At 37.7% G+C, this 16,301-nt stretch overlaps 1 protein-coding gene across 1 annotated transcript in view; it reads left to right on the top strand.

The window, feature by feature from the left end:
- The window catches only part of EML6 (EMAP like 6), a 253,524-nt gene that overhangs the window by 92,772 nt on the left and 144,451 nt on the right, over window positions 1-16,301 (top strand). The window contains exons 2-4 of the mRNA XM_021672860.2: window positions 2,746-2,905; window positions 5,865-5,963; window positions 9,442-9,510. Coding sequence (XP_021528535.2) covers window positions 2,746-2,905; window positions 5,865-5,963; window positions 9,442-9,510 — 328 coding nt within the window. The remainder of the gene's footprint in view (window positions 1-2,745; window positions 2,906-5,864; window positions 5,964-9,441; window positions 9,511-16,301) is intronic.

The following is a 16,301-nucleotide window of genomic DNA, read 5'->3' on the forward strand; positions in this document are numbered from 1 at the left end:
TGTCTGGAGTAGGGATTTATTATTTCCTTCTAGATGCTTCAGAATCTCAGGAATCTACCAAATATCTCAAGGATTTTAAAATAGAAGCTGTGATCACAGCAAAAGAGTTTAATTTCTATCTCTTGAAAGTGTTTCTGGCCATCTAGGGGAAATAGCTCGTTCCTTATTTTCTAATCCCTGGGTAGAACCTGTTGACTGTAGCAGGTGAAGGGGCAATACGACAACCAAGATTGTTGGCACCATTCACTCCCTCTTCAAGTATTTTGTTAATGCTTACTCTGTTGTATGATATTCCAGGAACGGTTTAGAGTCATGGAAGACAGCCACTGCCCTCATGAAGCATGCAGTCTAGTCAATCCTTTTTGTTCTAGCCTTTAGGACTCCGGGTGTGATGCTAACCTGACCTGAGGAGTCTTCTTGGTTTCCCCACGAAAGATTGGATAGAGTTAAGGCCATCTTTTCCCAGGATCAGGCTCATAGGCTTCAAACTACTGTAGCCAGGCTCTGTGAGTTACAAACCCAGTTGCCCACACAACATCTTCTGTCAGCTTCAATGTGCCCAAGCTTTCCCTTAGTCTCAAACATTCCGAACCTTTCCCCCTGTGTTCTCACCCCCAATAGCTCTTGACTCTTCTTCTCTATCCCCTCTACCCATGTCTTCCCTCACTGTCTCTCCCTGGTCCCTAACTGACCACCTTGCCTCTCCTAACACCCCTCACAGATCTGTCCTTGCCATGACATTTCATCACTTCCTCAACTATGAAACTGTTTATGCTGTGTCCTGCTCAAAATTGTCAATTGCACCCTAATTTCCTGGCCTGGCTAAGATGGCTTTCAAGAGCTGCCTCTGCCTGCCTGACCAATCTCATTTCCTGCCAACTTCTGTAAGACTTAAACTGTGGAGGACATTGTGTTTTCACATGAACCCCCTTTGCACCTTGTCTTTCCTGTGAACTCATGTCTTCCCTGATGTCCTGGGCAGCTGGCCACTGTATCCTCCATCTTTCTATGTTACTGTGTATACATATTGACATACTGTAATTATTTCTTTACATGTCTGTCTTTCCTCTGAAAGTGGGCTTCTCGAAAGACAGCTGTGTGATTGCTGTTTATATATCTATGGTACTGTCGCTGACATATCATAGGTCCATAAGAACCTGTGAATAAGTGGTTGAGCTAAAATATACTGGTTTACCACAGACAGGGTTTTCAGACTGCTTCCATCCACTCAGCTTAATGAACAAACATGGCGTGCCATAATCTTGCAGTGTTCTGGCACATCTAGATACTTTGAAATACCAGCTGTATCTCAACAGAATTGAGATTGAGAGGGTCCATTCTTGTTGATCATCTCTCACCAACTGAATGCTAAACTGTTCTACAACCTTAAAAAGTCACAAAGCTTTTAGTGTTGACCTGTTGTGAAAAGCTACCCATTTATAGGGTTAATCTTTTAAGAATATTGCTTATGAAGATTCTTGAGGATACGTTTTCCAGCAAGCACTTTTCAGATGGCCAACATGCATTCAAAGTACATAATTTGTTTTTGGAAGCCATATTATATTCATACAGACATGCTTATATTGGTTATAGATATATAATGCCGGTTACACAAATGACAAAATTTGAATTCAGTGCTCTCTATGTGCCAGGCACTCTGCTAAGTACTCTAGATTGACTATGTCAGCTATTTTCTGTATTATCTCAATTTTTAGATGAAGAAACTGAGGCAAAAGAGATCAAGTAATTTGTCCAAAGAACCAGAGATAGTAAGGGTGGCCAACATGCAAATCCAGTGTCTGATGTCAGAACATATACTCTGATTAATATCATGCTAAAAACTGGAAAAAGCCTATTTACTGTGTAAACAGATGCTGAAAAGGTGGGAAATTTCTATTTTTATTATATAATCAGAAGTTTATACAATTAGCTGTTTTCCTATATAGGTAATGTGCTCTCGATTCCCAACTTACATTTTTTTAGAAAGGCACAATGTCTGTACACAATGAATTTAACATTAAAACATTAGGGTGATTTTTTTTCGTCTAGGAAAAATAATACTTGACTCTGAATAGCTACTGACTCCTTAAAATACCAATGTGTATTTGACCAAGTTTTGTTTTTATTGAACTACGGAGAAAAATTGCTATACAAACCACAATTGTAATTTGTAGTTTTTTTGGTGTCACAGTGATCTAAGTAAAATGGAAACTTTAACTTAAAATGTATTATCTATAGCAACAGACACAGAAACAGCACTTGACTCCAGGACCTCTCCATGCTTTGAAATCCTAGTGAGGATAGCATCCAGCACTTCTGCAAGCAGGTTTAATTCTGAGAAGAGAAACTTTCCCTAGCAACAATATTAAAAAAAAACTTAAAGTCAAAAGCTCACTTGAAAATGAGTAATATTTTGAAAATCAGTAAGTAAATTTCATAACATAAAGCAGTTATAAAAACCGTAGAGATGATTTTAAATTGAATAATTACAATCATAATAGAGTCGGATTTTCAAGGCAACCAGTGGGTAAGACCAAATGAAATTGTCAAACTGTGCTAAGCCTCTCTGCTAAAGTGAACATTTCAATTAGACAAATCAGGTAATTAATTACTTTGGGGACAGTTCAGACTCACTCTCTTGAGATCACCTTGTTAGATAATTTAAATGAGAAACAGTTTTGGATAAAAGGCGATCAGTGTTTTCTTCAGTCGGAAGATGTGAAAAGAGACCTTTTTCTCTTTCAGCCTTGCCTTACACCCAGACAAAACTCTTGTTGCAACTGGCCAAGTCGGGAAGGAGCCATATATATGCGTATGGGATTCCTATAATGTCCAGACTGTGTCTATTCTTAAAGATGTCCATACACATGGAGTTGCCTGCCTGGCTTTTGACTCAGATGGACAGGTGTGTATCTACTTTATCTGTTTTATTTGATGACTTCTCACAATTCATCTAAAACTGGAATACAAATAGCCAGCAGACTCAAAGTCCAACAACCCTTGCTGGTTCTCCTGGCACAGCCTCTTAGAATCTTGCACTTGTTTTATGCTCTTTAAAGCTGTGGCACTAACCCAAGGTCTGGATAGGCTTTGGTTTTGATTCCCCTCGTCCCACCATCTGGTTAAAAAGTCTTCATAAAAGAAGTCATGAATTTACACTGATCAGGTTCACCATAGCCCAGTAATTCTACTTTGTTGTCTGTCCTTAGCTTCCTATTTGGAGTAAGGGCTGGACCACGCCTTATTCACAGACCTTAAACCCTGGGCATGACTGTAGTACCTCTTGCTTTCAAAAGATGACATCACCTCCTAATAATGTTGCATGTTTCTATCTCCAGGCCCTTCCTCAGTCTGTCCTCTCTGCCTGAAGTGTCCTGTTGACCCTTTTACCCCTTGAAGTGATTCAGTCTCCAAAAATTTTCACAAAGCCTTGCCAATACCCGCCCTCCCCACCCAACAACGTTTTCTCTTCTCCCTTTGACCTGCAGCAACACTTGGCAGAAAAGATAGGTTGATATGTTCTAGAAAAAGAAAGTGAAAACAGAGGGGGGTCATCCCTGGCTCCAGCTGCATTCACCTCCCCGCTAAGGCTGGGCCTTTTCTCCCCATCTCCCAAGCCACCTCTGTTTCCTATGCCACCCTTCCTCTGTCTCTCTCACCCTCCATGTTTCTGCCTGTTAATTCCTTCAATCTAATTTTTGACAAATTTCAGAGTTAATTCTGTAAGTTGGTGCCATGCAAAGATCTGTGAAATTATTCATAGAGGCTTGACTGAACTGAAAGTCTGTGGGAAATTCAGTGGATTATAGGAGTTGAGTCACTTTTGGAAAACAATTAGCATTTACTTGGTGTTTTCTGCTATTTTAAGAGAGCATCGATCACTAGTCACTTCTCTTTCTAGAGCTAGATTCACTACATTTGTAGACCCCTGGAATTTGTTTTTGATTTTACCACTCTGTAATCTCATCTAGTGAGTCAGTTTAATGCATACATTCCCTTGTATGTCTACATCTAAAGAGAAATAGCTAGATGCTAGTATTTGTTCAGGCTTGCAGTTATATTGACTTCCTGAATAAACTGAATCAGAATGCATATGGATGTACAAATGTAAATGTATGCTTATTGTGTCCTGGTATGCACATTCTCTAATCTGATTTTGTTATTCAAGCAAGCATTCTTTATCAAAATTTGTTCTGAAGTGTCACAAGAAAATGTAATGCAGCAGAGGGAAATCCAGCTCTAACTTAGTTTTTGTCCATGTTAATTTATGTTAGAATCCTAGCTGTTCTCCTTCAGGTTTCATTTTGAAGGATGGTGAGTGGGGATGGATTGCATGGTTTTAACTGTCAGGTGAGAGAAATAACCTCCTGTATGTAGCCATGATGGATTTCATGGCTTGTTGATGACTATTGCTTCAGGTCTGCCTTACTCCCTGGACAGAGTTCACTGGAATTGAATGACATTTAGAAATGACAAACGGCCGATCACCTCACAGTCAACAAAAGGCAATAGAAATGCTTTTTAGGTAGCTATGGGGCCTGTCACCTACAGATGAACAAAATAAGTTTCTTTCAGCTTTATCTCAATCAAGAAATGTGGGTTTTACTTCAGTACCCCTATTTATGTGAACTGCTTTTTCTCTCTTGAAAAAGAATAAGCCGAATGGAGTTCACCCACTCAAATTTTCTTATGAATAAAACTACAACCACATCTTATTTCCATTGCTGAAACCCTCAATTAAAAATTACTGCAAAGACATTTCTTAAGGACACATTTAATAAAACCCCAACTGTGTGCATTATGTTAAAAATTCCTAATGGAAGCCATCTTTAGTGAAGAAACCTGAATAATCCCTGCATAACAGCATATGTATACATTTAGCCATATGCGGCTGTCTGTTCCCTCTGTGCTGAGTGAGTGTGCACGTACATAGACGTGCTCTCGAACGTACTCAGCATTCAGATACTCTTACACTTGGGGAATGCCATATTTTTAAAACCTTTTCATTTATATTACTTCATTTGACCATACAACAATTCCACAAAGTAGAAAGAATGAATATTTTTATACCCATTGTAGAAATGAGAAAACTGAGATTTAAGGAGGTTAATTTTGCAAGTTATGTCTGGTTACTTAAAAGTGAAGAGAAGCCAAATCTACTTACAGTTCAGACCTCTTTCTTGCACAATGCTGTCTCCTTCTAAGTGATATCCTGTAAGAAACTCTGATTTTGGTATGACTGTTGCCTGTTTTTCACACTTTTGACTTTGTATATGATCATGTGTGTTGAATTTTATTTTTCCTTTGAGGACAGGTTCTGACCCAAGGAATTTAAGCTGGGAGGTGAAGTACCAGATTACCTCTACTTGGATTATAAAAAAGTTACCTTAAATGTTTGTAAAATTATAGAAAACTAAAAATGAAAATAATGTTCATTTATTGAATTCTGTTTTTCAAACCTTTAAATTTTAGCAGTTTGATGCTTTTAGATGATGGAACCCTATTAAATATCACATTAAGATTTTACCTAAAAATCTTAAGTTAAAAATTCCAAATGCTGCCTTCAAGTTCTGTTTCTGTAATTTCTATTGACTTAGCAGAGATTTCATGAGAGTTTACATGTATGTTTCTTATCCTTTAAAAGGATAAAGGAGCTGTAGCTTTTAGGTTTTTGAAATTTCAGCATATACTAATGGAAGTCATCTCTTGTGATATTTTTAGTTTTGGGTTTAAGATGGGTTTTAAGAAATCGGTTTGTTATAAGAAATTCAATACCTGATGCATAGTAGATAGTAACTGTTTCTTAACTCGTGAATAAATATTCCCATCACTTTTAGGTACTAAATTATCGTTCTTATTCTTAGCGCTTAGCCTCTGTGGGGTTGGATGCCAAAAACACAGTCTGCATTTGGGACTGGAGGAAGGGAAAACTTCTGGCCTCAGCCACCGGCCATTCTGACCGGGTAAGAACTTGTTGGATCAAGCTATGCAGATTTCAGAAATAGGGGGTGGAGGGGCTTGTGCTACTGCTTCTCAGACCTCAAATGTTTTTAAAAGTAAATTTGCCATGAATACATTTTTTCCTATTAAACTTACAAGCATCCTCTTTTTTCATGATTAATAACTGTGTTAATGTGCTTCTGGCAATCGAATAATTTATATGAATTGCTACTGCCTTTCATAGGCAAAGCAAATTTTTGATGCTGGCATTTTACTGCTTTATAAAATCAAAATGGAATTGAATTTGAAATTATGTGTTTGGATGTGTTCACTTAGAAATGGAAATAGTTTTTAGAAAACAGTCACAAGCGTACACATTTTAATTTGGAGTGAATGTAATGACAACTTTGTGATTCTTGGGTTGTATTTGAGAACCTTGAATGTAAATTGTTGCCTGCTTATCATTTCTATTGAAGTCAGTGTGATCAGAAATGATAATTCTGTGTAGTCTTAGGGGATGAAGTGAGTGTATACATATAACTGGTCAGAACTACTTCTCCAGTGTCTTGCATAATTAAAGTGATTTAACTCCTTTATTGGCTCGATTTCTCTAGTTTAAACAATCAATTTGCATGACTGTCCTACTTGATTTCCTAGTTGTTTTGTATTTCTGCACAATGTAAGTGTTCATGTACAACAGGGTGTCCAATCTTTTGGCTTCCCTGGGCCACAATGGAAGAATTATTTTGGGCCACACATAAAAACTAACACTAACAATAGCTGATGAGCTAAAAATAAAATAGTCTTATAATATCTTAAGAAAGTTTACAAATTTGTGTTGGGCTGCATTCACAGCCATTCTGGGCTGTGGGTTGGACAAGCTTGATGTTGAATGAGGATCTAATTAAACATGAAATTCACTGTCTCTTGCTTAGAAGGAACTCTAAAATTTTTTTAAAATATGAATAGCACATTCATCTGTGGAGGTTTGTAGTCGTAAGGAGACCCCACAGATAGCGCAAATTCTACTCCAGGATCAAGTCTTCAGAGAGCTCAGGAGTGACCAACAATAGAAGCTCAGTATTGGAAGAGGCCTGGTACCCCTCTGGTTCAGTGGTTCCTAATTCTGGCTACACATAGAATCCCCTGGGGAGACTTCATAGCACTGTGATGCTCAGGCTCTCTAGGCTCAGGGATTTTAATTTAGTTGGTATTAACTTAGTATTTAATGGACTATTTAGGTTGAAAATATTTGTGATGCTTAACCATTTTGAATGTTTTTCTGTTTATGCTGTGATCTCACATCTTAAGGAAAGTTGAGTTGGACTAGATCAATAAATGAATTTCCAGTGATGACAAAAAATGGATGTGAGAGCTCATTCACACTGTTGTGATGCCATACCTAGCTCTACTGAAACAAACTCATACATAATATTTTACCTAAGTTATTCTGCATTTACTACTTCTATTTCTGAATCATTTTATACAGTCTGACCTGAACTAGTATACTCTGTCAGAATTTGGGGTCTTATCACCTTAGAAAAAGTAGAAAACTAAAGTTACAAACAGTTTAAACCAATAAAATATCCTTACTCAGAAAAATAGCCTAATGTGATCACTTTGGCTTGTATAGAAAGTGCTTTTATTGTTGTTAAATCCTTAATGTTAAACTAAATTTGACCTCAGCTGCCCTCCATATGGTAAGTCCCTACAAAATAAACTGCAACCTAGCTTGGCGAATAACCAAACCGAAAATTTAGGTGTATACTTTTGTACCAAATAGCTGAGTGGCAGCCAGCTTCAGCCAATGGCAGGCTGCCACCTGTTCAGACCATGCCCAAATAAAGCAAACTCAGAGCTGAAACCAGGAAAGCTGTTTCTTTCTATACCTCAGTTCCTGTTTCCGAGGATAGGTACTGCCTGCCCAGTTGCAGAGCAGAGCTCTCTGAGCCTCTTCTGGTTCTGAGGGCTGCCCAATTTGTGAATAGTTCTTTGCTGAGTTCAACTCTGTTAAAACTTCAGATAAATTGAACACTACTGGAGATCATGTGACTTGCTTGTATGTTTCAATGACTGTGCCTGCCCTATTGCTCTGCTACCTCTTTCCAGTAAAGGTACAATGTAAAAAGTATAATAGGCCTATAGTGATGAGTCTGTAATCTTTAGAGCCCAGGATGTTTTAATGAAATGCTTTATTTGGAACACTGTTCCCCCAGACCCCATAATCTGTATCACACATAGTTTTGCTCTTTATTACCAATGTCCTGATACCAGTATCAATTATTGACTGCTTATGGCTAACTTCAAGATTATTTTCAGGATTGTTTTAGTGGTGCTAAAACATGTAATCCGTTACATTTATACAATGAATGTTTTATACCCTGCAAAATGACTTCATATACCTTATCTTCATTGAACTCAACAAAACTTGAGGTGGTATTATCCGCTGTAGAGAAGATGAGGTTAAGGTTAGAGATGCTCAGACTTGCTTGAGTTTGAATGGCTGAAATGGATACCTGGGCCAAGTACTTTTTCTTCAATGCTCTTTCTGGAGACCATAATTGCTCCTTGATATGTGAGGAAAAGTTAGTGGCCTAGGTTATTTCTCTGGTCTAGACTTTGTCCCTGACAAGTAGTCCTTCTCTTTCTATCAGCGTGTCATGGAGCATGTCCATGGACCACCTGCATCAGAATCTCCTGGAATGTGTTTAAAGATTCAGGTATCTGGACCCAATTCCAGATCCACTAAGTGAGAGCATCTCGGATGGGCCCTGGAAATACATGTTTTAAGCAATCGCTATGGGCAATTTGACTCTCAGGATTGACAGTGTTTTCTTTCTTGTCTCCAAAATGGAAATAGAACTACCTGCAAACTGTCTGGTAGCTCTTGTTATAGAATGACAAACGGTGGTAGCAGATACATTTTCAGTTCTTTGGTTAATTGAAAATAAAGTATTTTGGGTCAGATTAAAATGATAGCCCAAGGGACTATTTAAGTTAGTGTTGGATAAATGCCTTTGCCTTATGTTTAAGAATATTAACTTCTGTGATTACTAGAGGCTGTTGGCCACGTTGAATTGTAGTTAACTATTGAATGTTTTCCTAGTTAAAATGATGCATATTGTAATTACTTAAATTTCTATTGAAAAGCTATCTCCAAAGTGTTAACACTGTGGAGAGCTATTGAAAAATTTGATCAAAAATTTATTCTAAATTGTCCATTTGTTTATCCCAAATGGATAAAATTAAAAATAAGACACCAGTCTGTTCTAAATAATTATGGCAAGTTCTCTCTCTACTCAGGCCTTAAGGTAAGTAGACATGAGGTGATAACATGTGTGTTAGTTCCTGGCTCATTCCGAGCCAAATCTTCCATTTTTATTCTGTGATGGTAACATTGTGTTCTAAATGTTAGGTTAGAGTCTTGGCAGTTGGACTGGTATCTGGAAAAGGCAAAACATACCAAATGATCAACACAGCAACTTTTAATGTTTTGTACAGATTTTTGATATTTCCTGGGATCCTTATCAGCCAAACAGAGTGGTTAGCTGTGGAGTAAAACATATAAAGGTAAATATATTTTTTAAATTTTGGTACCTTCAATGCAAATCATTTTAGGTGTTTATACAGATAATTTGATGTTGAGAGACTGCTTGACTTTACATTTTTTTTTCTTCAATATAGAGCCCTTTTACCTGTTTCTCTGCTCCTGAAGCAAACTAACATCAGTTGATGGGGCTCTCTCTTAGTAATACAAAGTAATGACAAGTGAAGTGCTCAGCAGGCAGCTAAAAAGGAAATTTTATGTTGATTAAATATCAAACTGATGACTCATAATACTTGCATGTTTTAAAATAGTGCTGATTTTAATGTTGGGAAGTAAGTTTTTCCATTAAAATGAATGTTTGCGTATATTGCGTGTCAACACTTGTGATATGTTATGTTCCCTTAAAAGAAAGGTGTCATATTGCGCTCTATGTGGAAATAGAGGCGTTCACAGTACAAACCTATCTGGACCATTGGTTTTTAAATGCCCAAAATTCCTCTAGACTACACTGTCGTCTAGGTAGGCCCACATTTGCTTCTTCCTATTTTGTTCACAAGTAGCAAATTAACTGCATCAACATGTTTTCGTAGCAAAAATTTTTTCCTGACCCCTGGATATGGCCCAGGATCTTCTTTCTCTATAGGATTGTAAATAATAGAAGTTAAAGTCCATAAACAAAGATTACCTTCTTGCGTAGATCATGCATGGATTCTGCACAAAAATGGTTTATTTCTATATGACTGAAGATTCTCCTGTAACCAACCTCTCCTATTTAGCAGTTCTTTTGTTGTTTTAGTCTAGTTTTTCATGATCCTTCCCATTATTCATTCTTAATGGTTAGAAAGGGACAGATGATAAAATACTCTGAAACAGGTATAACAATAAATATGGAAGACTAACCTAAAGAATATTACAAAACTCTGCAGAGGAATGTAAAACAATACTTAAACAGGAGTGACAATCTTGATTCTGGACGTGATGTCTAAAACTTACAAATGTATCATTTTTCTCCAGATCTTGATTTGGTAGAAATGCAGTTAAAATCCCTATTGCTTTTGTTTTTACCTGACAGAATTTCCCTTTAAATTATCCTAAATTAATCTGGAAGCATTAAAGAATGACAACTATGAACTTTGGGATAAAAAAAACATAAAAAAAATAGTTGTACATGTAAATATGTGCAACTATTTACTAAAGCATAGTAGAATTTAATTTAAATGGTATAAGACTTGGATAAAAAGAAATAATAAAAGCTGGGAAATAGACCTTAATGTGTATGACAACTTGGAGTATGACAATAGCATCTCTAACTGGTAGACACAAGTTTATCAATTTGTTGGAAAAAGTTAATACTTCATACTGTATGCTAAAACAAAGTCTATATGAGCAAACTGTATATGAATTAAAGAGATGAAAGTTTCAAAAACTATAAAATAGCTACAGGAACATATAGGCAAATGTTTAACTGCTCAAATTGGAGAAAGATTTTTTTAAATATGAAAGCAAAGAAAGAAATTGTAAGGGATAATATCGATGCAACTGTAATATTAAAACGTTCTGTGTAATTCCTTCTTTCCACAAAAAGAGGAAAACCATAAACTAGCAAAAGTACAAGCAACCCACAAAGTAGATACTGGGTTGTTCTCAAAATGCAAAGACCTCTAGCAAATCTGTAGAATGGACAAAAAACATAGAAAACTGACAAAAATAAAAACACTGTTAGCCAATAGAATTATGAAAATGTTTATATCTCAATTAAGGAACACAATTTTTTTTTTTTTTTTTTTTTTTTTTTTTTTTTTGAGATGGAGTCTTGCTCTGTCATTAGGCTGGAGTGCAGTGACACCATCTCGGCTCATTGTAACCTCAGCTGCTGCCTCCCAGGTCACGCGATTCTCTTGCCTCAGCCTCCTGAGTAGCTGGGACTACAGGCATGCGCTACCATGCCCAGCTGATTTTTATGTTTTTAGTAGAGACAGGGTTTCACCATGTTGGCCAGCATGCTCTTGATCTCTTGATGTCGTGATCCGCCCGCCTTGGTCTCCTAAAGTGCTGAGATTACAGGTATGAACCACTGCGCCCAGCCCTTTATTTATTTATTTATTTAATATGGAGTCTTGCTCTGTTGCCCAAGCTGGAGTGCAGTGGGGTGGTCTCAGCTCACTGCATCCTCAACCTCTGCCTACCGGTTTTAAGCGATTCTCCTGTCTCAGCCTCCTGAATAGCTGGGATTGCAGATGTGTGCCACCAGGCCCAGCTAATTTTCGTATTTTTAGTAGAGATGACGTTCCACCATGTTGGCCAGGCTGGTCTTGAACCCCTAATCGCGTGATCCACCCGCCTCAGCCTCCCAAAGTGCTGGGATGACAGGCGTGAGCTACCACGCTCAGCCTGAGCCACCGCACCTGGAACACAAATTTTAAACTAAAACAGTTTGTCTTTCAAATTTATGCTTAAAAGTACCCTATCTTGGCAAGGATTCAGTGAATGAGCACTCTCAAACCTTGCTGGTAGAGAGGGATAAGCAGTCTTTCAGTCCAGAAATTTGGAAATGTTTATCCTTAGAAGTGTCAGTTCTCTTTGATCCAGTAATTTCATATCTTAAAATCTATCCCAAGCAAATTGTTAGAAGTATGAACCAAGAACTGACTCATTGCTGAGTAACTTATCAATAGCAAATAAACCAAACAGAAGATCTGAAACCACTTAAGTGTCCCCAGGAAGTTAAATAAAATATTATATCCATATGATGAAACACTGTACAATCATAAGTTATGTTTTAGATGATTAGTGATATTGAAAATATTCAAAATCTATTATGTGGGGAAGTTTACTTCGGGGGTGGGTGATGGTGGGATTGGATTTGTGGGTTTTTTTTCTTTAAAAACATTTTTATATAGGAAATACATTAGAAGAACATTACCAAATGTTAAACAGTTATCTTTGGGTAGTGGGTTAATGGATAATTTTTTTCCCTTGTATATTTTATTTTAAAATTATTTTACAATAATAAGTATTCCAAAATAAAAAATAATTTAAAAGTAGAGAACGAAAAGATAAGACTTGAGAGGTTCCACTACTCAAAAGCATAAGATATTCCACCAACACTTTAGGGTTTCATAAACATTTAATAATCCTGTACCAAGCCCTGATATGTGTATTTTTAACCAAGGAAAATGGCACCTGAAATCCAGGTAGTTTGCTTTATTAGCAGCAGCTGAGGCTCCTTCTAGGCTTGGTACAGCACACCTGAAAGACCAAAAACTAATTTAGTTTAATATTTGAGTTTGTACTATGTGAAGGAACAAAAACAGACCTTACTTTCAACTCATTCAGTTTATTTAATATTTGAGTTCGTAATAAGGTGAAGGAACAAAAACAGACCCTACTTTCAATTTACTTGAGGTTTAACCATTAAAACATTAAGACAGAGCATTTTGTAAGAAAGGTAAAATCAAAGCATTGTATCGTTGAAGATGAGATCCCAGCTGGCTTAGAAGCATGTTGTTGGGATGGGGATGCTGCCTAGGCTGAGCCTCCGTGGGTGGGAGAGTTTGTTAGGAAGGGTCCGGAGGAAGAACTAGGAGAGGGGTTGTGCTTCTGTCTGGAGTTAAGAGAGGCATTGGTTACCCATGGAAGCGTGGGACTGGGGAACTGGGAGGGTCCTTGGCTCATGAAATGTTCCAAGATTACCAGTGTTTTTATCACCAAAAAACCTATTACATAGTTTTCGTAGGGAACACATATTTTGAAAGATGATGGCCACCAAATAAACTATCCATTAATTGTTTGCTTAGCAATGTTTTATTAGTCAAAGATATGTTACCTGCCAACATGAGTTTCTGATCAGACTAAAAATGATGAAAACTGTCGTTTCACCCATGAGTAAAAAAACATGTGAGTTCATGATGATCCTGATTTCTGTTAGGTTGTGGTGGTTTTCTGTTCTAGGTCCCTAACCTGGGAACCACCAACCATCCTGTACTCCGCAATGAAGAAATCCAAGACCCTCGGGGGCTTGGGGGTAATTTGACTTCGATTCTTGATTGTTTACCTCTACTCGACTCTGGGCAAACCATTTAATCTCCCTGAGGCTGAATTTTTTTTCTTTTCTTTTTTTGAGATGGAGTCTTACTCTGTCATCAGGCTGGAGTGCAGTGGTGCAATGTTGTCTCACTGCACCTCTGCCTCCCAGGTTCAAGCAGTTCTCTTGCCTCAGCCTTCCGAGTAGTTGGGACTGCAGGTGCCCATCACCATGCCAAGCAGATTTTTGTATTTCTAGTAGAGACAGTGTTTCACCATGTTGGCCAGGATGGTCTCAATCTCTTGACCTTGTGATCCACCCATCTTGGCCTCCCAAAGTGCTGGGATTACAGATGTGAGCCACTGCACCCAACCTGAATTTCTTACATACAATCTTCCCTCCCTCTCAATCAATCAATCAATCGCTCTCGCTCTCGCTCGTGTGTGTAGACAGACCACTACCTCCTGAATTTAAGATAACTTAATTCAACAGTATGGAACCCAGTAGAGGCACAGTGTTAATTTCTTTCCTCATTTTCTAGGATCACCAAAGTAATGGCAGAGGTGAGATTTAAGTTCAGCCTCTGGCTCCTTCTATAGAGTGCTTTCCACTGAGAAATTGTTTCTTACGTGAGCTATCTTGCCTTAACTTTTTTCAAAAAGAAAACCCTATATTTATTGGGTTCTAACTAGATTTGCTGCTTAATTGGTAGAATTCTCCAGATTCCTTCCTATCTCTCTATCCTTGGTTAACTCCAACTTTTAAATTGGCAAATTCTAAAAGCAGAAAAGCAGAGACAAATAAAATTCTGAAACTTTATTTGAAAACAAGAAGAGCTGCTTATCCTGTTTAATTGTCTTAGCAGATTTGGACATTTTTTTCTAAGCAAATAAAAACATTTTTACCTCAAATTAAAGAATCTGCAATGTCTACCTAGCAATCGTTTATTAATTTTGTTTAGAAATAAATATAATACATTTAAGCAGCCTTCAACAAATTATTTTTGCTCTCTGTATTCTCTATATCCAATTACCAAGATTCCTCCACCTTTTTTCCCCCAAAAACATACCTGAACATTGAATGATTCCAGTCATAAATTGAGACCATCCTGTCCAACATGGGGAAACCCCATCTCTACTAAAATACAAAATTATTTATACTTGCATCTGAAATTTGTGCAGCTAGGGTGAATCCTTTTTGGCTTTGCAAATCTCCTATGTTTTGGCAAATAGACAAATTGCAATTATCTGAAATGAATGCTTGAAAAACAGTAACAGTTGAGCATTAGCTGCTTCATTGGTTTTATAGCAAATGAGCCTAACAGGTTTGTGAATACTGTTGAGCTGTCTCTAGTCAGAAACAGAAGGGACTTTGGGGACTACCTAGTGCTAGATGAAATCAAGGTACCTGTCAGTTCTAACAAAGTTTGCATTACAGTATGTGCGTAGAGACTGGAGAAAATAAACAAGGTATGTGAGTTTAATGATGCGTTGCTACCCTAAACTGCCACTGTTTTCCAAGTAGGAAATGCTTCTCAAAAAGAGATAATATTTCAGGTATTTGCCATTTTCTGCAGAAAATACCATAGTTTTTAGGGAATCATTTGCCTATTTGGAATGTTTCATGTAGGCCTTATACCATCTGATCTGGTGACTTGTCAAAAAACTTATGTAGATCAAGTCTGCAGATAATGGCCTCTACTTTTCATGACTGTCTAGAAATGTTCAGATATTTCAGGCCAGGGGTGTACATCCAAAGGTAAAGGACACAATAATTACTCTTTCAATTGTTATGCATGAGGAGGTGCAATGAGAAAGGGAAATGAATGCCTTAAACATTGCCATGAGCAGCAAGTTCTTTGGCGTCTTAATTCAACCAATAATCATTTAATAGTTTGTTCAGGTTCAGAGTTACAAGTTAAATGTTTTCCAAAGCTTATACCTAAGTAGCTTTTTCCTAGATCTCTTTATTCTTTATTTAAAAAAAAACTTTATTACAGGTGCATGCTACCACACCAGGCTAATTATTTATTTTTGTAGAAACGGGGTCTTGCCATGTTGGCCAGACTGATCTCTAACTCCTAGGCTCAAGTGATCCTCCTGCCTTGGCCTCCCAAAGTGCCGGTATTACAGGTGGGAGCCACTGTGCCTGGCTGCTTTATTCTTTCAATATATACTTTAACACCTTTTCATTAATAATAATACCCAAAGAAATGAGTGACCAGAGCTGATACCTTTTTCTGAGAAGAGAGGCCCATATGGACCCTTCATTTCATATCTGCCCTTCATTCCTGCTAAGGCATCCCTCTACCCCCAGTCCCCTCTCACACACACACAGGACAGGCCCCCCACCCCTAGCTGCCTGAATCCTGACCATCTTGGTGGTATAGCCATCCCAGAACTCTTTCCTCCAGTACCCAACTACTCTGAGAGGACCATGGTTTTTCCTCTCCTGCAGGTGCAAAATAGTAGGGTTGTTATTAATTTACTCCTACCCACCACATTCCTGCCACGTGTATTCATCTCATCCTGTTCCTCTGAATCCAGATGCAGTTTCTTCCTCACCGCTGATCCAAATCCAAATCCTACTTTTGTTCATTCTGTTCAATTCAACTTAGTTCTCTACTTCTGAATTTCCTTGCCACCTGGGTACAGTCTGAATATGCTACCTTAAAATTATCTCATTTGTTTCATTTGTCTCTGCATTAGATTCAAAGTTGTCAAGGCAAAGATAAAAATTTGAATATTTTTCTAACCCCATTGAACCCTTACCTTCAGTGAGCTACTTCTG

The sequence above is a fragment of the Aotus nancymaae genome, unplaced genomic scaffold (assembly GCF_030222135.1).
Source record: "Aotus nancymaae isolate 86718 unplaced genomic scaffold, 86718_ANA_hifiasm-v0.15.2.pri h1tg000057l, whole genome shotgun sequence".
Lineage (NCBI taxonomy): Eukaryota > Metazoa > Chordata > Mammalia > Primates > Aotidae > Aotus > Aotus nancymaae.